The 27325-nt window shown below is 29.0% G+C and overlaps 8 protein-coding genes across 8 annotated transcripts; 4 read left to right on the forward strand and 4 right to left on the reverse strand.

The window, feature by feature from the left end:
* Positions 1–1542: 1542 nt before the first annotated feature.
* On the forward strand, positions 1543–3915 carry PGO_111620 (phosphoinositide phosphatase SAC1; the record flags this gene model as incomplete). The annotated part of the gene is made up of 1 exon (XM_028688500.1): positions 1543–3915. One exon carries the CDS (start codon positions 1543–1545, stop codon positions 3913–3915), a length of 2373 nt encoding a protein of 790 aa, XP_028544301.1.
* A 1426-nt stretch (positions 3916–5341) lies between these two features.
* Positions 5342–6448, forward strand: PGO_111630 (hypothetical protein, conserved; the record flags this gene model as incomplete). The annotated part of the gene is made up of 1 exon (XM_028688501.1): positions 5342–6448. One exon carries the CDS (start codon positions 5342–5344, stop codon positions 6446–6448), a length of 1107 nt encoding a protein of 368 aa, XP_028544302.1.
* Positions 6449–7508: 1060 nt separating this feature from the next.
* PGO_111640 (proteasome subunit alpha type-7) lies at positions 7509–8930 on the reverse strand (the record flags this gene model as incomplete). Its single annotated transcript, XM_028688502.1, has 4 exons — positions 7509–7559; positions 7878–7967; positions 8188–8514; positions 8673–8930. The coding sequence occupies 4 exons, from the start codon at positions 8928–8930 to the stop codon at positions 7509–7511; spliced, it is 726 nt and encodes a 241-aa protein (XP_028544303.1).
* A 2401-nt stretch (positions 8931–11331) lies between these two features.
* On the forward strand, positions 11332–12307 carry PGO_111650 (proteasome subunit alpha type-4; the record flags this gene model as incomplete). The annotated part of the gene is made up of 2 exons (XM_028688503.1): positions 11332–11862; positions 12098–12307. The coding sequence occupies 2 exons, from the start codon at positions 11332–11334 to the stop codon at positions 12305–12307; spliced, it is 741 nt and encodes a 246-aa protein (XP_028544304.1).
* Positions 12308–13228: 921 nt separating this feature from the next.
* Positions 13229–13729, reverse strand: PGO_111660 (hypothetical protein, conserved; the record flags this gene model as incomplete). The annotated part of the gene is made up of 1 exon (XM_028688504.1): positions 13229–13729. The coding sequence occupies one exon, from the start codon at positions 13727–13729 to the stop codon at positions 13229–13231; it is 501 nt and encodes a 166-aa protein (XP_028544305.1).
* Positions 13730–17949: 4220 nt separating this feature from the next.
* PGO_111670 (ER lumen protein retaining receptor) lies at positions 17950–19373 on the forward strand (the record flags this gene model as incomplete). The annotated part of the gene is made up of 3 exons (XM_028688505.1): positions 17950–18089; positions 18338–18516; positions 19027–19373. 3 exons carry the CDS (start codon positions 17950–17952, stop codon positions 19371–19373), a joined length of 666 nt encoding a protein of 221 aa, XP_028544306.1.
* Positions 19374–21070: 1697 nt separating this feature from the next.
* Positions 21071–22042, reverse strand: PGO_111680 (RNA polymerase II transcription factor B subunit 4; the record flags this gene model as incomplete). The annotated part of the gene is made up of 1 exon (XM_028688506.1): positions 21071–22042. One exon carries the CDS (start codon positions 22040–22042, stop codon positions 21071–21073), a length of 972 nt encoding a protein of 323 aa, XP_028544307.1.
* Positions 22043–23747: 1705 nt separating this feature from the next.
* PGO_111690 (Ran-binding protein) lies at positions 23748–27218 on the reverse strand (the record flags this gene model as incomplete). Its single annotated transcript, XM_028688507.1, has 1 exon — positions 23748–27218. One exon carries the CDS (start codon positions 27216–27218, stop codon positions 23748–23750), a length of 3471 nt encoding a protein of 1156 aa, XP_028544308.1.
* Between the last annotated feature and the right edge of the window lie 107 nt (positions 27219–27325).

Genomic DNA, 27325 nt, shown 5'->3' on the forward strand with positions numbered 1-27325 from the left:
AGCTTTATGCATTTTTGGTTGTCTGCAAAAATTTTCCTTCATGTACTGCAGTAGCTCTAAGTTTGTAAGTAATTTAGCGTAAAAGTATTTAATATACTTTCATCATATGTATTAACACACTTGTATGTGTTACAAAAAAAAAAAAAAAAATTCCATTGGCATGTACAATTTTATTTCATAAATTTTTTGCACAGTCATAAGTTTTAACCTTTTTTTTTTAAAACCATTTTTAGCTATTTTTGCTAAAAAAAAAAAAAAAAAAAAAAAAACTCCTAATTAAAGCATAAAATATTTTAAAAAATTATGACATGTTCATACGATAAAAATAGAATAAGGTTGGAAAAAAAGAAAAAAGCTAGCATCTCGTATTGTTTATATTTTTTGTGCAAATTCAAACAAATTCTGCGCGGCTCAGGGAGTGGTGGTTGTAATGCATACAATGTGTGGATAAAAAAAAAAGTGTGGCGCAATTTAAATTTTGCTGTTTTTTAAAAGGACAAAATAAAGGTTGCGCCCATATGAATTTAACATATGCCATATATATACACATTCACATGGACATGTACATACATGCTAAAGTGCATACATGTAAACGTAAATACATGTAAAAGTATAAGCGTGCAAAAGTACACACGCGCTAAGTGCATACTTTGCATACATTTCTGCAAACACAAAGCACGTTCTGTGCAGGAGAAATGGAGGTGTGCGAATAGTTCATATGAGAGTAGTTCATGTGAGAGTATTTCATGTGAGAGTATTTCAAGTGAGAGTAAATTCATGTGAGAGTAGTTCATGTGAGAATAGTTCAAGTGCGGGTAAATACTCACTATATACAATTATTTTTACATAAAATTTACACCAGTAGTACAATAAGTGCAGTACTGCATACTTAAAATAGAAAGAATCAACTTTGCTCAGCATACATAACAGAACACTGTTGGGTGTCATTCGTTTATATTTTTTTACCTTGTGTTAAATTTGTAAAAATATAAATTATTCATCATAATTCTACATTTTAGTGAAAAAAAGAAAAAAAAGAACAATGAAATGAAAAACGCAAGTTAATAAATATTTTTGCGCCTACATGCATATACACATCAGAGCTTTGCAACTAAGCATGAAAAAGCGCATAGATTACGTATAATTGTGAAAAAGTGCAAAAATATGTAGGTATCCATGTATGTATGCGTCCGCATTTATATGCATCCGCCTGTATATGCATCCGCCTGTATATGCATCCGCCTGTATATGCATCCGCCTGTATATGCATCCGCCTGTATATGCATCCACTTTTATATGCATCCACTTTTATATGCACCCGTATTGTACATGTATGAACCTAAACTTTTTTTCCCCCCCAACCCTCTTCCACAGAGTAAAGTATGCAGACACCCACATGCTAATATTTACATTTTTGCCAAAAAATAAGTAAAAAAAAAAAAAAAAAAAAAATTGGAGGAAAAACTAATTTGGGGCTCTATAATTACACCTAGAGGTGGGGAGAATTTCTAACGCCTTAAGGAAAGCATACACAAAATAAAAATGGATAATGGCTTTGTTCTACCAGCCATAAAGTATTATTTAGAACCTCATGGAAAATATGTATTCATAGTGAATATAGAAAATAATGTAAAAAATATTTTAAAAATTAGCTATTCTGAAGGTATCCAAATAGTAAAAGAGAAACAGGAACTTTCAAGTAAAAGTAACAATAGGGCAGAAGAAAATGATAACAAAAATAAGTTCTCGTTTTTTGGGTGCTTAGGAATAATTCAAGCAGAACGCATAAATTTCTTGGTCATAGTTTCCGATGCTGAAATTGTTTCTTATTTATTTAATAGAGCTATTTATAGAGTAAAGAAAATTTCCTTTATTCAACTGAATGATGAAATAGTAGATAATGACAATCCTAATGATAATCACTATTATCAGTATGAGATATGTCGCTTGGGGGCAAACGGGGGATTAACGTCATTAAATAATTCCAGAAAGGAAAATAAAAAGTTTTTTTGCAATAAAAGTATAAAAACACAAAATTGTTTTGATAATATATTCAAATCAAGATGTTTTCTTGTTGAAAACTGTGTCTATAACTATAACAAATTGCACAATAACAACGAAACGTATGTTCACAAATTCAAAAATAGCACACTAAAGAAAGATACATTAAAAACAATAGCCTGCTTTGTGCGCGCCTTTAACAAGGGTCCTTTCTATTTTTCCTACTACTACAATTTAACCACATCTCTTCAGAAAAACTTTATAAATGAATCTAAAAAAGCTAATGAAAATAAAAAAACGGACTACATCCTATCAACGCGTAATATAAAAGTTAATGATACACACTACACTATGGGTGTGAACTGTAGGGAAGAAATGGAAGCACCCTTTTTGCACAAATTAAAATTTAATGAAATTAATCAAGAATATACTTGGAACTGGAAATTCCTAAATCATTTTATACATATAGATGGATTTGATTTTGTTGTGTTTCTAGTACATGGATACATGAATTCAAATATTTTACATGTCTGCAATAGGAAGATAAAATTATATTTAATATCGAGAAAAAATAAAAACAGAAGCGGTGTAAGATTTTGGTGTAGAGGAGGAAATAGCCAGGGAGATGTAGCCAATTTTGTGGAAACAGAACAGATTGTTGTATGTAAAAATTCGAACGAAACACATGTTTTTAGTTATATCATTGTGAGAGGATCTATACCTGTCTTATGGAAACAACAACCAACATTAAGTATAAGACCGAAAATACAAATCTGTTCAGAAATGCATGAAAATGCGAAAATATTGAATTTACATATGGAAAAATTAAAAAATACATATGGAAAAATTTCTATTACTAATTTGATTAATAAAAGATTTGGTGAAAAATATTTAGGACAGTGCTTTGAAAATTGTTTGAAGGAATGTAATGTTGAACATAATTATACCTGGTTTGATTTTCATGGTGAATTTAAAAAATTAAATTACAATAATTTATATTCATCATTAAAAACAGTGATTGACGATTTGAACGATTTTTCCTATTTTTCTTTCTCTTTACCAAATAGTACAAACTGCAGTTTATCATATGATAATGATGATATTTCCACTATCTTCCCCTCATGGGAATCTGCAAAAGTTAATAATTTTCAGAAAGGTATATTTCGAGTAAATTGTATCGATTGCTTAGATCGTACCAATGTTTTTCAAAGTTTTCTGGCAAAATATATATTATATATACAGTTAAAAAGTATAAATATAAAATTGGAACAAGGAAATTTATTCCCTTTTTATTTTTTTAAAAGTCCACAAGACGAATTAAAATATCGTAAAATTTGGATACACAATGCTAATGCAATTAGTACCATTTACAGCGGTGCTGGCGCATTAAAAAATGACATAACACAAAATGGAAAAAGAACTATGAGAGGACTAATACAAGACCTATATCATATTGTACTTCGATATATAAATAACAACTTTTTAGATGGATATAATAATGACTGTATCCATTTAGTTACTAATGAAAATTTAAAACATTTAAATGTATTTAATATTCACAAAGGTAAATATAATCAAATGATGCAAGTCCTTTTTGAATTTATTGCAATTTTTTCAACATCTGCATGTACTAGCCCTATGCAGAAATTATTAAAAGGTTTCTATTATTTTTCGCATAATATTACATCCACCATGATTTCTCAGTGTATCAATTATGCAATTTTTATTATACGTAAAAATTTTCACTTCTTTTTATTTCCCTATAATCAAGCGAAATATTTACAGTTTATTTCGTTAATGGCAAAGACATCAGGAATTTTGTCTACATCTTTTTTAATATTTGTCTTTTTTTGTATTTATGTGTTTACTCAAAGAAGACGCGTAATTTCGTCCCCTAAATTAGGTACACCGTAGCATGAGAAAAAAAGAAAAAAAAAAAAAAAAAAAAAAAATGTAGAGAAAATTTTCAATTATATAGCTCTACACGCATGCTTAAATAAAATGTAACATGAGAAAGTAGACCTATTCTGGGATGTTTTTCATAATATGTTAAAGGCAAAAATAAAAATATAAATTATAACCCTATCTCTGCCTTCTTCACTGACCTTCATGCACAATTTGTTTTTTTTATTGTTTCCTGTTTTGTCTATTTGATTTTTTTTTTTTTTTTTTTTTTTTTTTCTAATCCTACTTAATTTGCTAAGCCTATGAAAAATGTTTGAATAGCTTCTATGATTCATGTTAAATCATAATTAAGCATTATGTGTGGAATATCACCTTTCCGTATTCACATTAATGGGACCTCATTTTTTTAACACACTGAAGAGAGGGACATTATGTGCTTGTGTTTTTCTGTTTTTATAAAGTATTTATCCTTTTTTATTTTTTTTTATTTTTATTATTTTTTTTTTTTTTTCTTCATTCGTTTTATTTATTGTGCGGGGTGCATGAGTAAGCGCTGCCTATAATGTGGTATACGTATATATTTATGCATACATAATAATACAAACATAATCTCACATGCATATTCATACATATTTTTACATGTATATGCATACATACATAAATATACATTTGTACTTAAGCATATAATGTTAGAGGCACATGTAAGAACCTTTTCTAAGGGGTCATTTTGCTAAGTGTACTTAACTGAGCAGTTGTCACAGCTTTCTTTTGGCTTTTTATTTTTTCCTCTAACTTGTCCTCAAGTAACCTTTTGCCTATATAAGCCTTGGGTTATTTTCAGTGGATATTTTTTTTTTTTTTTTTTTTTTTTTTTTTTTTTTTTTCTTTTTTTTTTTTTTTTTTTTTTTTTTTTTTTTTTTTTTTTTTTTTTTTTTTTTTTTTTTTTTTTTTTTTTTTTTTTTTTTTTCCGTTCTTTATTTATCTTTTTCACTTAATCCGAATTTTCCTCCTAATTTGATGAATTTTTCCTTAAACTTCTCCCTCTCTTTCTCTCTCTCTATCTCTCCCATTTTTAACCTTTTCGAATACTCCATAATTTTGTGTTAATTGCAAATTGTGATACAATTAAGAATGAACTTTTAAAGTGGTAACAACTGAAAAGCAAAAAAGCATGTGCAGACTAAAGTTCAGAAAAAAAAAAAGGAAAAAAAATATGAACAATTAAAAAAAAAAAAAAAAAAAAAAAGGAAAACATGAAAAAGGCAAAATTTGTAAAAATTTCGAAATTCTTAAATTGAGGAATTAAGAAAATAGCATGATGCACAAACAAGAAGTTGAACAAAGTGGCATAAGAAGAGAAAAAATGGAAATAGTATAATGCTAAAAACACTTAAGCTACACACATATCATCCCTACACGTACACAATGTCCTAAAATGAAAAATATAAATAACAGACTTTTCTGGGAAAATACTTATGTTAATAATGAGAACTATACGAATTCTGAATTTTTAAGCGTACCGCACGGGGGACCTATAAAAGAAGCGTCTACAAAAGGGAAAATATCTCAAGTGTTGAGTAAAAAACACACAAAAATTGCTAGTTCTGACATTACAACAAATTTGAGTAACACTATCTTGAGTAACCCAATTGTGAATTCCACTTTGAGCTGCAAAAAACCGAGCGGAGAAAAACTGAACGGCAAAAAACAGAAATGGAAAAAGTTTAATAGCCCAACTTTCAATTTTCACACCTTTCCAAATGTAAAAAAAAGTAAGGCCAAAAATTATACACATTTTTCTCAAAAGACAAACATCGAGAGGAAAAATTCTTTTGAAAAAAGAGAATCCCTTCTTAAGAATGAGTCAATCAGATATCACGAAAAAACAGATATAGAAAATGATGCAAACGATTTTACAAATCTGATAATTTATGATGATGATCAAACAACGTTTAATGAAAAACTTCTAACACAAGGTAAACTTGTGCATGAAACGCATAGGAATTCCCTAACGAGGGATAACCAAGAAATTTTGTTAAAAGATATCCATTTCGATATTCATGCAAAAATCGGAAATCTGGATGAACAAAGTATCCTAAAGAGGAGTAATGTCTGTATGCAAGGATTCAATGTCATAAGAAATAACAAGAGTAAGAACAATAGAAGGAATATAAACAAAAATTGTGACAATTTTGAAGATTCGAAGAATTCCTTTTATAGCACGAATTTTTACAATAATGAGGGGAAAACGAATTGCGAAAATTTGAACAAGAGAGAAAACCTGGACACAAAATTTTTATTAGAACATATAAAGAGGTTGGAGTATCAAAATAATATATTTCTTAACAATTTATTAAATATGTATTATGTTTGCATGGATTATATCAAAATGCAAGATGAAAAAATAAAAAAAAATGAAGAAATCATACTTTACCAAAAAAAAATCATACAAAATTTAAAAGAAAATCAACACTTGGATGACACTACAGGTATGAGTAATGATACCTATCATAATTGCAAAAATAATGATTCAGAATTCTGAAGTACTATACCTTTTGTTACAACGAAAACAGTAATTACAACGTAGTTTGAATGTGTTCTCTTTTTCAATTTTTTTTTTTTTTTTTTTATAACCCTCTATATGAATTTTCTATTTTGATAAGATGGAGTGTTTAAACATGTTATTTCTCCTTTTGTACATATAACAAACATTCGTGCAACTTTTTTCATATTCGGATATCCCCATGTTTCACACTTTCACATCTCGTAAGTTTTTTTTTTTTTTTTTTATTAGATCATCCCATTTGTTTATCCCCCTTTAGAATGTCCATTTGGCGCTACATTTGGTTAAGTGTGGTTTTAGTTTTTAAATTGCACTCTTTGTGTTATAGTGCTTACTCTATAGTATTCATGTTACAGTATTTATGTTACAGTATTTATGTTATAGTATTTATGTTACAGCATTTATGTTATAGTATTTATGTTATAGTATTTATGTTATAGTATTTGTGTAATATTCTTTACGTTACACTTTTCACGCTTCACTTTTTATCATTCATGGCTAAAGTTTTATTCTTAACTGTGCTATAACTGTTAATCATGGAAAGACGAAACAATTTCCATTCCCACACTCGGTCAAAATTTTGTATTTCCTCCAACTATGTATAGCAAAGCGTACATTTGCCGCCATTGGGGAAAAATCGTATTTATATGACATTTTGCAAAGTACAAAAAAAAATTATAAAAGGAATATACATCATCCCGTTTTACCTCGCTACTAATAAGAGGAGGAGAATGGGCAGTCTAGCACGTTTGCGCATACTTGTTATAATATATATGTACATACATATAATTTTCTAAATTAATTAAAAAGTTCTGTTTCACTTTTTTTATCTATTTGTTAATTAAAAATTGAGGATGTAAAACAAAACGAACGTTACCCGTAACATAAGTTCAAATGTTTCGGGGGATAAAAAAGAAAAAAAAAAAATTTGCGCATACACCACATGTATGCATATGTATATATATAAATATATGAACGCACATGTGAACGATTCCCATGTACACTTCTGTGAAACATAAAAAAATGAAAATCCTCCGACTTATTCATTCTGCGAATTCTTCTTCGTCCGTTCGTTGTCAATTATTTCAACCTGAAGAAATCAAAAGAGAAATGGTTAAAATATATCACATGGATGATATAGTTATTTCTGCTATATATCTCTGCTGTTACTCTGAGTATGTTTGTGTGTGTGCATAATTAGTGAAGTAAAAAAATAGTAACACTCATACGGCATGAACGCAAGGTACATGGCTCTACCCCTAAATATTTCAACATGGTGCATTCAATTCCTATATGTGCAGGTCGAAAAACATATATATACAAAATCATTTGTTCATTTTAAAAAAACCTTTTATCTCAATTATTTTCTCACATTCGGCGTTCAATAAAAACATGTTTACAAACTCACCATTGCATTTATTTGTTGTTCATCAATAAAGTTTAATTCTTTTTCTGTCAATAGTGCGACTTCTATATTTTTACTGCTTAATTCAACAACCTGTTGGAGATGTGGAAATGTATAGATGTAGACATGTACAGATGTAGAGAAATGATGAACGTGGTAAACACATGTTATGTTTGGTGAATGATCATTGCTGTCCTAGGCCTATGGATTAATGCATAGGAAAAATTCATTCGTGATGAGACATTCAGGAAAGAAACATGTCTTATTTGTCCAAAACAAAAATATATTCACAATCGTTTTTGTTGGTACTAACCTCAAATATTGCTTTCATGGCAAGAAGAAGACATTCATTCTGTTCCATATTTTCTTGATAATTTTTTTCTAAAAATTCCTGAACAACTTTTGCATTTTTACCGATTGCTTGAGCTTTCCATGATGCATAAATACCACTTGGCTCCGTTTGATAAATACAAATTTCTTTGTTATTTTTAAATCCTGCTATTAACGTTGCTATGCCAAATGGCCTCACACCTCCTCTATGTGTAAACTTCTGCTGAACCTTCGCGACATATTTCGCAATGTAGTCAACTGGTGCAGGTTCGTCCATGTTTAAATAATATCTTTGGCATTCCAATCGAGTCTGTATTTTTGACAAGGAGGAAGAAAGGGAGAAATATATATATATATATATATATATATATATATATATATATGTATACAAAAGCTAAACATTTTGGCTAGCTGTAGAAAAAAAAAAAAAAAAAAAAAAAAAAAAATGTGCATATTTTTTCCTATTACCTTATTGACTAAAACCCTAGCATCGGCATTTAATCCAGCAAAAGCTAAGCAATTGTGTTCGTCTAGTTTTATCAATTTTTCTGTTGTTCTTGGGTTTTGCAATTTCGGTATATTCTTCTTTTCAACTGCCAGAACAGCGAAATTAGAACTTTTTATAGCAACTGCACAACCTCCTTTTTTTACTGCTTCCAAGGCATGTTCTACTTGTAACAAATGCCCATCAGGACTAAACACTGTTATAGCTCTATCATAACTCATTTTCTTTTCTTATTTTTGTTATCTTAATGGTTATTTTTAATTCTCGTATTTGAACATCTGCAAACGGGAATGAAAAAAAAAAACAAAAAAAAAAGGGGCATCAAATTGGGCACAACATGGGATATCAAAGTGGACACAATATGGGATATCAAATTGGACACCAAATGAAGTGGCATTTGTGTGTGCAAATTTAAAGCGTGCTATAGGTATCTACGCTATGTCCAGAATGACACATGCATAGTCCACATTAATCATTTCAATATTAATCATTAAAAAGGGGGAATAAAGAAGTCCATTGAAGGAGAGTAAAATATGTACATTGGGGAATAATACATAATGGGTGAAAAAAATATTAGTCTAGAGTAAAATATATGTGCGTATACTTATGTACATACCGTGCATGCATGCACATACAAGCACACAGTTATGTAAAGGCGTGATAGACTGAAAACACTAAGGTGATACTGATCTCATGAAGTGATAAACGAAACAATACGATGTCCATCATAATTCGATACAATTATGTATATATTACTTAATAGAGACTCATGTATTGGAAGTAATTTACAAACTAGAAGCATCTGAAGTAATTTGTGCACCATCAAATCCTCGTGCTTCCTTTCTAGGTGAACATACGGGGATGTTCAATATGGATACGTATGTATATGTAGATATATATATATATATATATATATATATATATATATATATATATATATATATATATATGCACATATATGCATACATATAATAACAATAAAATATTCATAAACTTGTGTATGGCATTTGAGATGAAACGGAAAAAACACTGCTAATGTACTATCATAGGTTCAGCTATATAGATACTCATCCTTAAAATTACTCGTTTTTATAATACAAAATATGGGATACTTGTTAAGTACACACATGGTATGCACACATATGCGTGTGTTTGTGACATGTATGCCCTTTCAATCATGTACTTACGTGAAAAAGGTATGCCGTGCTTCTTCACTCGTGGGGAGGGGAGAGGAATGAGGCCTTTATTGCTACTGCGTTTATCTCCTTAGATCCTTTTTATTTACACCCTTTAAGGCCTATTTTTATAGTGAAATCAAATTTTAGAAAAATTTAATTTAGAAGTTGCCCTAATTTTTTTTTTTCTTTATGATAGAGCACATTTGTGAATCCAGTGTGGATAAGAACAAAACGTTTCAATGTGTTGCTATTTTGTGAGATCATTATTTTTATTTTTATTTTTTTTTTTTTTTGAGGGGGGAGTCACTCCTTTGCGAAAATGCTCTTTAAGGAATCACCACTTTTTAGAGATTATTATCAAATTTACTATTTTTTTTTTTTTTTTTTTTTTTTTTTTTTTTTTTTCTCTTTTTTTTTTTTTTTTTTGTTTTTTTTTTTTTTTTTTTTTTTTTTTTTTTTTTTTTTTTTTTTTTTTTTTTTTTTTTTTTTTTTTTTTTTTTTTTTTTTTTTTTTTTCCAATTTTATAAGAATTTCGTTATATTTTTTTCTTAGAAAAAGCTGCCCATGATGATGTTATATGTGCATGTGTTTAGCACATAAATGGGGTGCACATATAAATACATCCGTGGGGATACAACGAATATGAAGTGGTATAACTTCTGAGCTAGAATGGGAGTCGAGAGTCATGCCATGGATCATTATATATGGCACATTTTTCAATTGCTATATTATGCTTTATTAGAGGTATATTCCTACACTTTATTTAATTCTTAAGAAATGCGATTTTTAATCTCCCCCCTCTCTCACTCCTCTTCATTTTGAGCATTTCACAACATTTGTATACACGAGAACGTGTGAAGCTACATATATACACAAAACATTTGTTTATATCTTCCACTTTTGCTAGCATTTTTCAAGCTTTGATATCAGCAATGGGTACGCTATGTATCACATGTGTAATATGTATGATAAATAACAATATCTAGTTTTTTTTTTTTTTTTTTTTTTTTTTTTTTTTTTTTTTCCCCTTATACAACGTGCTCATCCTTTAATCGTAATTTCCAACCCTTGTATCCATCCCCCAAAAGATCATAACATAAGTGCAATGCGTACCATTTTATAACAAAAAGGAGAAAAAGAATAGGGTTGCTCATTCTTGTGTGTTGTTCAATCTTAAGCTGTATCGAAATAGATGTTAACTATTTTTTTTTTTTATTAGCCGTTTCTTGCACATGATTTTTTCCTGCACATTCATTAAGAGTCTTGCTTAAACAAATGTAGTATCGCACAAATGATTTTGTTCCTAATATAGATTTTCATAATATAAGGAAGAGAACACGATTTAAGAGGTAATCCATATCAACTTCTTTTACTACATCACAAAAGGACATTTCCTATATCCTTTGAAAACATATATTTAATCATTACAAGCTTGTGTAAGAAAATGGCTAGGAGATATGACAGCAGAACAACTACATTCTCTCCTGAGGGTAGATTATACCAAGTAGAATATGCACTAGAAGCAATAAACAATGCAAGTATAACAATAGGGATAATAACAAGTGAAGGAGTAATCCTAGGTGCTGATAAAATTTTTATATCCAAATTAATAGATAAAGCAAATAATTTTGAAAAAATTTACAAAATTGATAATCATATATTTTGTGGCGTAGCAGGATTAAATGCCGATGCAAATATTTTAATAAATCAATCCAGATTATACACACAAAGATATTTATATAATTATAATGATATTCAACCCGTATCTCAATTAGTCATTCAAATCTGTGATATAAAACAGAGTTATACACAATATGGTGGCTTAAGACCCTATGGTGTTAGTTTCTTGATTGCTGGATATGATGTAAAGGAGGGATATCAACTTTACCACACAGACCCAAGTGGAAATTATTCCGGGTGGTTTGCAACAGCTATTGGAACGAATAACTTAACTGCCAGTTCCATTCTCAAACAGGTAAAAAAAAAATTGTGTGTGTATTATTGGCATATCTGGCCCAGATTTGACCTTTTCTGTCTTCTGCATCATTCGCTCGAAATATTAAAGAGTACTTTCGTATATATCTACACAAATATGCAAAGACATTCATGCGTACATATAACTCTGTTGAGTGTAACTTATTTTTGAATTTTAATATATATTGTGTCTTTCATTCATTCTTTGTTTGTTTGTTTTTTTTTTTTTTTCGAAGGAATGGAAAAAAGACATGACCCTGCAGGATGGTTTGTTGTTAGCACTGAAAACACTGGCCAAGAGCACAGATAGCGAAGTACCCAAAAGTGAAAAAATAGAATTAGCCTATTTATCAAATAAAGATGGTGAGTTGATACAGAAATACTTAACCGAAAAGGAAATAGCAGAATTGATTAAAATTTACACACAAAAGTATGTAAAAGAATAATTATAATTTATACATGTGTTTCCATGTACCCTCCTATACATTTGGCTACATTTTTGTTGAAAAACTTGCCAAAATGTCTATAACAGTTGTTTTTAAACTGCTGAATCATATGATATTATTTTTTACGCGTCAGCTCCTGTATCTTTTTTATTTTTATTTTGTTTCCTTTTTATACCATATTTTATACTATATAGTATATGTTTTTTTTTTTCTTTTTTATACCATATGTTACTATATATTATGTGCTTCTTTTTTTTTTTTTATGGAATTCTTATTTTTCGTTCTTTGGATAATTTAAAAGGGTCCATATGCGTTTGTATCATACGCAAATGCATAGGCTTTATACACAAACATGGTGGTGTCAAATAAGTCCCTAAAATGGAATTAAATAAAAAATAAAGTAGTAAAAAGTTCTCATTTGGAGATTTACATTTTTTAAAAATTGAAAAAAAAAATAAAAATAAATAAAGTAGTAAAAAGTTCTCATTTGGAGATTTTACATTTTCAAAAAATTGAAAAAAAAAAAAAAAAAAAAAAGTAATAAAAAGTTCTCATTTCAAGGTTTACATTTTCAAAAAATTCATCTGACCAATGAATATTATTTCCCCTACACTTGGGATCACATAGTGTACGATTAGAATTCTTTTTATTAATTTCATTATGCTTCAAAATGTTGGTAACAAAAATATATCACTCGAGTTTCAACAGTTTTATGTACTTCGCATTTTCATGTTTTGATAAGAGCGGAAGGATCTTTCATTTGGGGTGTCTATAAATGTACAGGTAATATTACTCTTACATTTTGTATACATATATGCACGTACCTTTGTATGGGTATATTTTTTTTGCACACACATTTGCACTTACATTTAATCATATATATATACGTGCATAATAACACAAGTGCACACAGGAAATATTTTAACAACGAACGAGCATCCCGCACCCTAGAAAGAAACCAAAGCTTACAGCTCCACCAATCACTGAAACTGGAAAAATGAAAAGGTTTTTATGAGCAAAAGAAGCGTATAAACCTGTTAAGCTACCAAAGATACCACCAACCATTGTGCCCATTTTGACCCCCATTTTTACACTCTCCAAACATGCTCTTGTTCTATGACTTAAATTAAAATCCAATAAATTCGGTTTATCATCATAAAGGGAAGAATCGATAAAATTACTTTTTGTATATTTTGAAAAATCTTCATCATATCTACTTCCTGTAGTATCTTCCTTAAATTCAAATTTAGGAGGAGGAGTGAAACCCTTGAATTCGGTTATATTCTGCTTATCATTTTTTATAGATTTCGGTTTTTCAGGAGCAGACGCTAAGTAACTTCCAAAGGGTGGCGGTGTTACATAATCGTCATACTCTGATTTCACTTTCTTTTCTTCCGGTTCTTTTTTTCTAAACCAATTCATATTGCCTTTGCATAATATTTTATGTGTTTTTTTTTTTTTTCTTGTTTTATGGATGAGAATGTAATACAAGAAAAATCAGATGAACCCGTTGTAGAACATTTATTCTCAAAATACAAACATACACATGTGAATACTAGATATGTTTTTCTGATATGTAATAAAATGAAGCCTAATTTAATTGTGAGCTTCTCTTCCAAATTATTTATGAAAGTGACAATACATGTGGTTTACATCATATGTGTGATACTCCTATGAAGCTGCTTAGTAGTTCGTATCTCCCCGGGTGATTAAAAATCTCTGAGAAATTTTTTTGTTTTCTTTCCTATTTCCGTTTAAGAGCTAATATATTTTTTTTTAATTATTTTTAAATACATTTTTGCTAACTTGGTTGGGACGGGAAAAAAAAAAAAAAAAAAAAAAAAAACAACATCCATTTTATATATATATATATATATATATATATATATATATATATATATATATATATATATATATAGTTTGTCACACCGTCGTTTTTTTTTTTTTTTTTTTTTTTTATAAATCATTTAGAATGTAAGTGCTGTTGCAAGATAACATAAAAATTTATATTTACATGAATATTCAACTTGTGTGAGTTTCCCCACTTTGATGTGCCTTTTTAAAAGAGCTTATTTATTCTTTATTCTTATAAAAATGCTTAAAGCATTTTTTTTCTTTTTTTTTTTTTTGATAATTCAATTTTTCTACTTGTGTTGAGATGCAGTAGTAGGGAGTTAGCGAAAGTGGAATTTTCTCCTCAACCCAAGACATGAACTCATGCAAGTTGCTTATTTTATTAATATATGTATTTGTTCATATATGTTTTCTTTTCTATATATATTTAAGTATTATATGACGTAATAGTTAACGTTCCCGTTTATTTTCCTACTCCTGAAATGACATAACTATTTTTGTTTCATGCAGTATTATAATGAACAACAAAGTGTTTTTAGAAATTTCGTTTCTGCTCTCATATTCTAACATCAGCATAGCCCATTCTTACATATGAGGCGAAGAATGTATTATAGTAAAAGCGCTGTAGGTGAAAGAACTATTCTAATAATTCACAAAGTTGACATGTGAAAAATTTATAGGAATTTCACAAATGGCTTTTTGAATAGCCAAATGGTTGATTAACATAAATTAGTATGTTAACATGGGAATGTGAGGTGTGGCAACAAACTAATCACATACATCGAAAAAATCAACGACTCTATGATTTTTCTATCATTTTATGATTCGAATAGTTTCTTGCGGAATATATGTAATATGTGTTTTAATGGCAAAAATAAGAACATACTATTATTCGAACACTTGTATATAGACACTTTTTTTTGGGGAATAAGAAAAATGAAGAATATCATACGGTGGTTTTTTTTTTTTTTTTTTCTTCACGTTTCTAATGAATAGTATTTTTATGATGTTTGTTTTTGATTAACCTATTTGGAAACGTTCGATTTTTTAGGATAGAATAGCATATACTTGCCTACATATGAAGTAAATAAAAAACACCATATATAATGATATAAAAAATTCTTCCCTGCGAATATGTGGCCAAACTTAATAGCAATCAGTTGACTATGTTTTATATGTGCAACCTTGGGTTTACATATATGTCCACGGATTTTTTCCGTTATGGGAATTTTTAAAAAGGCGCATATTAACAGTGTATATTAACCGTATATATTAGAGCTGTATATATATTAAACGTATATATTTGAACTGTATTTAAATGGTATATATTAGAGCTGTACATTAACCGTTTATATTATAGGGACTATATATGTTTTTATGGATATACAAAAATAATGAGAAAGATGAAAAAAGGAGGCAGCGGAATGGGGAAAAAGTGCCCCAAATGAGAAAATACATCTAAAAAAAAATTCCACTAAAATATGAACTGTTTTCCACATACAAATTATATGTATTTTTTTTTTTTTTTTACACGTGGTTTAAAAAGAAAAAAAAAAAAAAAAGAAACTACTATAACCTCAGGAAGTACTGCTTTCTCATGTGTCCTCTTTTTTTTTCTTTTTTTTTTTTCATTAAAAATAATATATATGCAACAAAGAGTTATATGTTAAGAGATATATTCATGTACATTTTTTTATGTTCAAATATATATATATATATATATATACATAAATATGTATATTTTATTTGCAAGTCGTGGGATTATATATTATTTATATATATAATGAAAATTGTACTGCGTACAAGTAGTACTTAAAAAGAGATACAGCAGTATGTATACATGTATATATATATACTATATATAAATATACGTATATAATAATATATATACTTATCCTCAGGGGATGAAAAGCATAAGCATACGATGCGAATTATTATTAAGCTTGTTATAATATTATATATTACATATATATTTTATATCTGTATATGCAGTATTATAAGCTATTCTTTGAAAACCCTTACTTTAACAACATTGCTAACCCATCTTTAACCATATAAATTGTTTACCTTTTTTTTGCCAAATAAAATTATTTTATTTTTTATGTTTCTTAGTTTTGTTTTCTTTTTTACTTTATCTCCTTTCATTTCTTTTTTTTTTTTTTTTTTTTACTTTTTTACGTTGAATAAATAAAAAATCCTTTCCTTCTTGTTATATTCTCATAATGCGCTTGTAAAATTTTGCGTCTGCACAATTTATATGCCTCTACTGTTATCGCGCTTGTAATTTATATTTATAATTTACATTAACAATTTACATTAACAATTTATGTTTACAATTTATGTTTACAATTTAAGTTTTTAATTTACGTTAACAATTTAAGTTTTTAATTTACGTTTACAATTTACGTTCATAAATTATGTTATAAGTTACGTTTATACTCGTGCTTATAAGTTACGCTTATATTGGTGCTTATAAGTTACTTTAATAATTGCACTTATAAGTTACTTTAATAATTGCACTTATAAGTTACTTTAATAATTGCACTTATAAGTTACTTTAATAATTGCACTTATAAGTTACTTTAATAATTGCACTTATAAGTTACTTTAATAATTGCACTTATAAGTTACTTTTATAATTGCACTTATAAGTTACTTATATAATCACTCTTACAAATCACGTTTTTAATTTACATTTTAAATTTCCTTTTTAATCTCCATTTTTTAATTCACATGCCTGTTTTCGCCCCAAATCTTGAGTTATCAAAATGAAAGAGAAATCAACAAATGCGAATGTGCGTGAAACATTCTTGTAACAAAATATAAATATAAAAGCGTACACATATATGAGTAAATGTACGTATATATGTATGCATGTATGTGTACATGTATGTATATGTAAGGGCATATGTCATATACCACATAATAATACCACCCAACAGGCTGTTAGCAACCCTTTTCCTTTTCGTTTCTATCAAAAGAATGATTTAACATTTACATACCTTAATGACGCATACCTTGTCATATATTAAAATTTCACATACCCAGTATGTTCATACAGTTCCATGTTCATATAAGTATAATTAATGTGAACCAGAAATGCTCATTATTATGAATATGTAAAAGTATTTGTGAGAACATGGTGCAAAGGAAAAAAGGCCATATTCATAACACATTTTAACACTGTAGAAGAATACACACATATATATATATGTATTTGTACGTGCAAATGTACATGTATATGTATATATACACGTATGTACAAACCCTCTGGTATTAGAGTTTCCCATTTTTTTCCCTTTTTTGAAAAAAAAAAAAAAAAAAAAGGGAAATATTTTTGGCTAAGGAAAAAAAGTAATTCAATAAATAGCTAATTAATTTAACTTGATACAACAAATGCATATTTGGTGAACATAAGCTTCAAAACATATATGTGTATACATGCGTAGGCATGGCACGGGTGGGTAGAGCTAGTATATTATAATGTGCCTAATCGCCCTTAAGTGTATATATATATGTACCCCCCGTGGCTATATGAATACTTATTCCGATAGAAATATTACATGCATACGCATAGTTACACAGACGTATTAACATTTATATGCATACCTATAGGAGTCGTACCAAATCTTTTGAGTGAAGCATTTTTAATCGAAAAAAGATAAGCCAAGATTGAATAATAGCACTGTTAAAAACGACCTTCAAAGAAGTACAAGCCATCCGGCATACATTTCATCCCCCCCCACCTCCATACGAACACATTTTGAATAGTATAAATTAATGACAAAATGAATATATTCAGACTAATAGGAGATATTTTGCATCTAGTAAGTATGTATATACTTATTATGAAGTTGAAGAAATCAAAAAATTGTATAGGGATATCATGTCGTATGCAAGAGTTGTATTTAATAGTCTTTTTATGCAGGTATGGGCAAATGAACCCTTCAATTTACCCTAGATGACAGGGCATAAAAAAAAAGAAAAAAAAAGTGTTTCCAGTTGTACATATATATATATATTTATATTTATACTGCATTTTTATCTTTAGTTGTGAAAATTTCCTTACTTTTAACCCCCTTTTTTTTTTCCGTTTTTCTCCTTTTTTTGCATATATCAAAAATTATAACTTCATGCGTCACGTTTATCTCCACCTCTTTTCAATTACCTTTTCAGATATATTGATCTCTTCTTCGTATTTGTTAGTTTTTACAACACAGTTATGAAAATAACATTTATACTGACCATAGCATATACAATATATCTAATCAGATTCAAATTGCCCATCTCGCAAACGTATAATAGAAAAGTCGATAATTTTAAGAGTGAAAAGTATTTAATCCCACCATGTCTAGGTAAGGAATACATCTTCTGCTACAAGAAATAAAACGGGAAAGAAAAAAAAAAAAAAAAAAAATTATAAACCCCTATGTTACTAACTTTTTCATGCCATATCTATATGCCATTTTTTAGTGTAATTTTTTTTCTTTTTTTTTTTTTTTTTTTTATGAAAAATGTCAAAGCCCAGTGTGTTACGCTAGTTTATGCGCCTACATTATTTTGATGAATATATATATATATATATACATATTTGTATGTGTTTGTACATATATGTTCCCCTATTCGTGCAATTTCATTTTCGTTTATTCATTACATTATACGTCTATCGTTTGTGCTCTCCAAACAAATTCATGACTTGATAACTTTATGTTGTTGCGTATGAAATAACATATGTGAGAGTAAGTTATGCTCAGACGCTTGCACCTTCACTTTGCTTCATGCATACATGCCTATACACATAAAAATATATGTACACATTTATGTTTTTTTTTTTTTTTTTTTTTTTTTTACTTTCCGCATTGCAGTTTTAAGCCTTTTAACGTGCAAAACATACAACTTGTACAATATTTTGTGGTCCTTTTCCATATGGCTTGAAAGTGTTGCAATATTGCCCCAATTAGTATTATTAGAAAAACAAAGAGAAGTAGAAAATATCACCTCACATTATGTTATTACCATGGGTATGTATAGAGCCTTCTACATTTTGAACTGGATATACAGATATTTTTTCGATGAAAAACCATACATTAATGTTGTTGGATGGTTAGGAGGACTTATCCAAACCTTATTGTACATTGATTTTTTTTACTACTTTGCGCTTGCTAAATGGTATGGGAAGAAACTGGTTCTGCCTTTTAACGGAGAAGTATAAACATTTATATTATATGCTATGGATATTTGTGAAGAACAGCATTTTTTCTGAAGTTTACAATTTATATAATGCTCAATGCTTGTAGAAATATACTAGGTGTAACGATTCGATGGACCAGTAGAACAATAAATAAATGCTGGTGATGAAACTAGAGAAACTGATTTTCAATACTTTTATATATGAGACTTTATAATAAATTCAATTTATTTTATTCGATATGGACATGAGATATGTGTTTCCTACACACAAAAAAATACAATCTGAATGAATACTTTCGTGCACATTATAGAATTGACAATGAAATGCATATGTTTAACACAATTCGTGATATATTATTATTTCATACATTCTGTGCCCCTTAATTGGGCATCCACCCCAAAACCATAGCAGACTCTGTATTATGCGCTATTCCTACTTTACCTATTTCCCATTCCATGTAAGAAATTTGAAAAAAGAAAAAAAAAAAAAAAAATAAATAGATAAAAAATAATTTGTCTCATTCATTTTCACATATACATATATATATATTATATATGTATGGTGGATGCTTGTGGTGGTTAAATGCATTCGCATGTATATGTATATGTTTATTTGCACATATTTGCCCATTCGGAAAGCGTGTACATGAAGCGTACATGTACATATATATACACACATACATACATATTCATTTCACATATATATTTATGGTGATACACCCCTAACCCCAAATATGCCCCCATTTTGTAATGATTTTTTACTCATTTTTTCTCCATCATACCACAATCTTTTCACATTATATCCCAACTATTTCTGTGATAACTTTTTTTAGTTTAATATATACGTAAATGTCTACCAAGCAGATAAATTACATGTATTGTACATGCGTTCATATAATATTACATATGCGTACGTACATATATTACATTTTTTTTTATTTCATATATATATAATTTAAATATATACGTGTATCACATATGCATATGTCTTTTTTTTAAGCGTGTATACATATATGTAAGCATGGTGCACATACGTATACGTGTGCGTATACTACGAATTTTTCCCCTCCCCCATTCCTCATTTTACAACTACAATTACTAAAATATACAAATTTTTTTTTTTTTTTCACTCCCTTTTTTTCATTTCTGTTTTTAAAATAATTATAAAAAAAAATAAATGGCTATTATGTATTACACAAAGTTATAATATAACAAATGTAGAATTTTTTTTTTTTTTTTTTTTTTTTTTTTTTTTTTGTCTTAAGAAAAAGTAAACGTATTTTTATATCATACGAATTTTGTTACGAAAGTTACTCAAAGTCTTGCTGCAAATTTTTTACATTTTTTCCAAGTGAAGGGCTGTGACGCTTTTTAAGAAACAAAAAATAAGAAGAAGAAAAAAAAAAAAAAAAAAAAAAAAAAGAAGCTTTAATGTTCATATGTACAGGGTGATATAATACCATGTTCATAATCTACAGAAATTTTGGTCTAATCTAAACCAATTTTTACAAAATGGATAAGTAAAAGTGAAACGGAGGAATTACCCAGTTACTGATTATGGATAAGAAAATGTTATGTATGTAGGTATACATGTTTGTATATGTATATTTTCCTTTGAATTAATTATACTTATGAAATTAAATGATCACAAGAAACCTACATATTATTATGTGCATCACCAATTATTACAACAATTATGCTTGAATAGATAATTGTGCATTAAATAGTGGTAAAATCCAAGTCAGAAAGAGTTTTATTTCTCAGGAGTGGCTTGGTAAATCTAGTCTTGCAAACACAACAAGAAATTCTGTCCTTCTTAGTTTGCTCATCCTTTTCAGAGCAGTAAATAGCCAAACAACATGAGCATATGTAAGCAATGTCCACCTGTTTATTATGACATGAACAAACAGCAATATTTGTGTCATCATTTAAGTAAGTATTTGAGAAATATTTTCTTGAAATTTTTGATGGAAGGAACCAAAAAATAATAGTCTGAGTTAATATATCTTCAATATGATCAGTACAATTAATATTGGAAAAAATACTATTATCAATATATAATCCATTAGTAATATTACAAATCTGTTCTAATAATTGTATTTTATAATTAAGTGAAAAAACATCTATTATTATACTATTCCTTTTTGCATTATATGCTATATTCATTAATTGCGTGTATTGATTTGTGTACACATAAGTTTGATTTGATATATCTAACAAAAATATTCTACTATTCATATTTTCATACATATTACGTATTCTATGATTGTAACATAATGCCAATGCAAATGCAGAAGATAAACTACTTTCCATAACTTTCTCAGTCTTATTTTCATCTATAAATTCAATTAGCTTATTATATGCCTCATCACAGAAATTAGTCTCTGTTAAATTGTTTTTTGCATACGATATGTGGTTTTCATATAATATTTTACAGTTTTTTAAAGATGTAGCTATAATACATATTCTTTCAGAATTACTCATGAGACAATAAAATCTTACAAATTGAAATACTGATTTTAGGAAATCTGATAACTTTAATGTTTTCACATTGTTCTTATCAAATTTTATCTTCACTCCTTCACACCATATCATGAAATTTATGTCCACTACCAAAATCAGATGATTTCTCGAAAGACGTTCATCGTTCGCCGTTTGACATTTCCCACTAATATCTTCATTTTTGTGCATTCTTTCAGTGAAAATAGTTCAGGTGGTGATATATTTTTCTACTTTTTCCTCCCCCTCTTCTTAACTTATTAATTAATCTTATATTCTTAATTTGATAAATTACTTATAAGCTATTTAAATTTTAATACAACGTCCTTATATCCAACACTGAAAACAAAATTTCTTGAATGGAACGAGATTCCATGAGTTACCTTTTTACATAATCCAGAAAAATTGGAAGTATTAAGAACTTGGGATGAGGGGGAATGAGAGTTGGAGAAAAAACTACCTTTGTGTGATGTATCAAAGGGTCCTTTTACAATATAGTGCTCATCTCTGAAAGATCTACTTTTATGACATTAACAAAATGGGGTGCAAAAATGGGATAGGACATTGTACATAAAACCTGTAAAGCACAGCAAAACAACGAAAAAATAACGATAATTAATCATGCTAAACGAACAAGGAAGGCAAAGATGAAGTAAAAAAAAAAAAAAAAAAAAAAAAGAAAAATTTCACAAACTTGTTTTTTTTTTCTTTTATATATATTACTAAAAAAAAAAAAAATGTTGCTTCCTTACGCATGTATCTATCCCTATGCGTGCATGTAGTTTTTTTACCCATATACTCTGTTCGAGCTTGAGAAAATATATGCGTACCAGTAACACCTTTATGATGCTGTTGCATTACGTGCGATGGAGCGAAGCTGTGATACTTCCTCGTTTGAGAAAAAAGAGAGTAGAGAGAGGAGGGATAAATAAAGAATAAAAATTAACATGTAAAGTAAAATACAATGGGCTCAAGAATTTGGCCTTTTAAGCATTTACAGATAAAAACCTCCAAACACCCATATATTTAAAAAAGTCCAGGAATATAGGAACACGTTATTTTTAATTTAAAAACCCTGCGAAGAAAGGCGGCAGTAAAATACTTTCGTCAAAATTCTGTAAATGTCCCAAGTGCATTATTGCCGACATTCATTTTTTAGAAGCACAGAAAAGGTCTAAAGTTTAGGCCCTCTTTATTTTTTTTTTTTTTTTTCTACATTTACACTCCTTTTTATTATATCTCCCAAATGGGCTTACGAAAAGAAATTCGGCATTGTAACAAGAAACAGCATAGTGACGAATGGGTTAACAAAAAATTTAAGACAACTACATGTGAATATGAACACATTTACATATATATATATATATATATATATATATATATATATATATATATATATGTACAAGTTCATCGTGGAGAGGAGAAAAAAATATATTGAGCAATTTGGAGGGTAGAAAAATGAAAGAAAAATAATGAAATTATTTTATGAAGCATATATATGTTTTTTATATTTGTGTTTCAATATTAATCGTACAATATTGCGTACATTTAACATGACATACCCACACATCACACATCCCTTAAAGAGTCAGAGGAGGATTGGAAGCATTTTGTTGTGTGTGTAATTTTCCTCATTCCCCTTTTTTTAAAAAAAAAAAAAAAAAAAAGTTCTACAGCACATTTTCTTGGAGCAACATTTTTCCACCAAACATTTTATGTCTGAACATAATGCGGAGAATTACATGCAAGTATGGGAATTATGGGCATTAATGGGACTTGTCAAATAGTTTCAAAAAAAAAAAATAAAATAAGTAGAGAAGAAGGAAAAAAGACAAGGGAAAGAGAGTCCATTTGGTCGGAATTAAAACCTCCCCCTGATCTATCTCTCAAAGTTGATCTAACCCGCTGTCCCAATATCCATCACAAGCTGTAGGTTCCTTTTATGCAATAAAGATATATCCACATGTTTCTGCAAAAGATCCGCATTTGTAAACTTCCGCAAGCATATAAAACAAATGTTAAAATCGTTGTTAATTTTACTAGAGTACTCATTTATTCTTTCTATTTTCCCAACATCTGAATTATTATGCATCTTGTTGGATTCATTAAAACCGTTTGTATAATTATTGTAATCCTTTGAACAAGTTGTAGTAGTAGTAGTATTAGTCGTAGTAGTAGTAGTGCTGGTCCATTGTCCCAGCCTATTATGTACCTTAGAGAGACTTTGTATCAAAGAATTCTTTGACTTGTATGCTGCTTTGTGATATCTATTGGTATTTTCTGTTGTTGCGTTTCCGATTCGACTAGTTGTCTTATTTAATTGGCTACTTTTATTATACACATTATTGTGGTTCCCTTTCTTATCTAATAATGGTTCCTGGCTGGGAGGGTCGTCGTTATCCTCATCTGCTGAATCAGTAGCAAAGTGCTTTTTAATTATTTCTTTACTTTTTTTTTCTACATTACTGGAACTGTTTTCGTTCATATTCATTTGTTCAAGATTTTTTTTCGATGCCAACGCTATCATTTTAGCCTTCTCCACTAGAGTTGATATTTTGGAAAATGTGGTATTTTTTTGCGTATCTTCACCATGGTTATGAAATAAAATGGGATCCGAGTCCTTTCCATGATTTTCTCTAGAACCAATCAGATTTCCAATGTCAGAATTTTCATTTCCTCCTGCATTACCTGCCAAACTGTTTTTACTAACATCCATTCTTTCATTCATTATGTTACTTTCAAGAGTTATTTCATAGCCATTGTCTGTTACCTGGTGGGAATTTTTCTCTAGGAAACGATTCTCCTTTTTCCCTTCAAATTGCTCGTTCTGGTCCTGGTCTGCAAGGGCCAAATTTTGCTCATGATATGACTGATCCTTGGCAGGTTTCGCAATTTCATCCACTTTACCCACTTTATCCACTTCACCCACTTCAGCAACCATGTTATCGCTACTAACTTGTTCATTTTCCATGTACATCCTGACAAGACATTTTGTGTTATCATTCCATATGTAATATCCCCTTGCGAGGGACATATAAAAATTGGTATTATGATCAAAGTAAATCTGATAAACAGGATGATAATAATATTGTGTGTTGGAATCAAAAAAAAATTCAGTGAGTGATGGTTTTTCGTTTTTTAAAATAATAATTTGTGATGACCAAAGGAGGAAATATGTGTAATTCAAAATATTCATCATGTTAAGAGCAGTTTCAATGTAACTAACAAAAAAATTGAAATATGGAATACAATTTTTTGTGTCTGTGGTTGTTGCTAATGATTTATTTATATTTAATTTTGCCAATTTTATGGAATGAAAAAAATATTCTTTTCCTTTTTCATACACATAATCTAATTTAAAATAATTATTTTTGTAACTGATGTAGTAATTTCCTTCTAACTCATTCATCATTTGTTCAGCATAGATGTTATTGTGAAATTCTACAAAACAGAATCCTTTTCTTTTATTTGAATTTCTTATGTCGTTAAACAAGTACAAATAATTCACATGTCTATTTTCAAAAACTTCATTTATAAAATTTAAAATATCTTTATTTGGAATATTTCCATCTATATCTTTCAAAATCAGCATATTCGTCTTTTCACCATCTCCGCTTATTTCCTTAATGGATGTTTCAAAATTTTCTTTAGAATTTTCTTCCAAATGTTGCAAAGTGGGAAACTTATTCAGCGGGTACACCATCTCCCCTTCATTTTTTCCTGTATCATGGAGATGCATTTCTCCTTTAGAATTCATCACATTACTACCACAGGGAATATTGCTACGGGAAAGTTCATCTGTGTGGAATGTGGTAAACATTGCTGTATCCATGTTAGCAGTTCCTCCATTGAAAAGATTATTTACTCCACCATAAGAAACATTTTCGTGGGGAATTCCACTTGTCATTACGACATTTTTTATAAAAACATTAGGTGTTGCTTTGTTTTCACATTCTACCATCTTAGCATCATTGGTTTTTGTTTCTTTGCAAAAGAAGCATGCTGTTCTACGAGAAAAGTTCAAGAAGTTACAATAAGAACAATACCAATCATAGAATTTTTTTAACGGTTGCTTACTATCTTCTACCAGTTTATTACCTTTTTTCTTCAGCTTAAAAATAGGGAATATGTACGAAATGTTGTTTCCCATTTCGATACAACAATTGTTTTTCTCATAAATAGAAAATAGCTTTGCAGATGCTTCATTCGATGGAAATTCTACCATGCAACAACGATCATCATTAATTTGATTATTTAACTGTGTAGTCAATATATTTAACTGAATATTATTAAAGTATGTATTATTTTTTATAAATTCTAAACCTTCTCTTACAAATAATTCATCCTTTACAGAAAAAAAAGACAATTTATTTATATATATATTATCTGGTAAAGAAAACGCATTACTTATAGCTATATTTCTAATAATCTCATCAATCTCTTCTTCCGTTATAGTTTCGCTTAATTTGTATATAAAAATAAATCTAGACAGTTCAATGTTATTCTTCATTTCCAGTACATCATTTATGTTGGTGATTTTACGAATTGTGTGCATGTCATGGTTTTGTTCACCATAGGCGTAACCACCATGGGTGTTACTACCACGGGTGTAACTGCCATGCTTGTGACCCCCATGAGTATAGTTAAACCTTGAGAATTCTCCATACTCATCTGTTTTTTCCCCAATTTTGTATTTCTTAGTTCTGTAAGAATGGTATTTATTTTTACTATCTTCTGAACGGGATGAATACTCACTTTCGCTATTTTCTATACTACTGTTATTATAAGACCTTCTTCTTTCACTTTCTTTATGTTTCGAATATAATTTGTAATCATTTTTTCTATCACCATCTTTGCTATATTTGTAATGATTTGTCCATCCTTTTCGATTTTTTCTATCTTCATCATCTGTTCCCCTATTGTTATATTTTTCATAATGTTCTCCGTCATTTTTGTTTACATGTCCTCTTTCTGAACTACTCATTCGGTTGTTGTATCTTCTTTCTTCATACTTTTTCTTTCCCCTCTTGAAGTCATAGCGATCTTCATCATATTTTCCGTACTGATGATCGTCGTAGCTTCGTTCAGATTTTTCTCCATGCTTCGATTCATACATATCACTGTATCCACCCCCTCCTCTATCTCTGTACTTATCATAATATTTTCTGCTAAAATTATCTTGATACACATTTCTGCTCTTTTCATAATATTCCCGATTCTCATCCCTTTCATCCATTTCTCTTTGATCCCTATCCGATGATTCTCCTCCCTTTCCTCCTTTGTATGACTTTACTTTCACCTTCTCAACGCTATGGAAATATTCATCATCGATTCCGTCATCTCTGTACCTTTTGTTCTTCGATGACATTTCCTTCTGGGCCTAGTATATATATATATGTAATATATATTAAGTTGGAAATTTCTCCCCCTTGTGTTTTTTTCTTCCTCACTTAGGCTTGGACGCTGAGGTTGCCT

The sequence above is a fragment of the Plasmodium gonderi genome (assembly GCF_002157705.1).
Source record: "Plasmodium gonderi DNA, contig: Chr11, whole genome shotgun sequence".
In the NCBI taxonomy this organism is placed as follows: Eukaryota; Apicomplexa; class Aconoidasida; order Haemosporida; family Plasmodiidae; genus Plasmodium; species Plasmodium gonderi.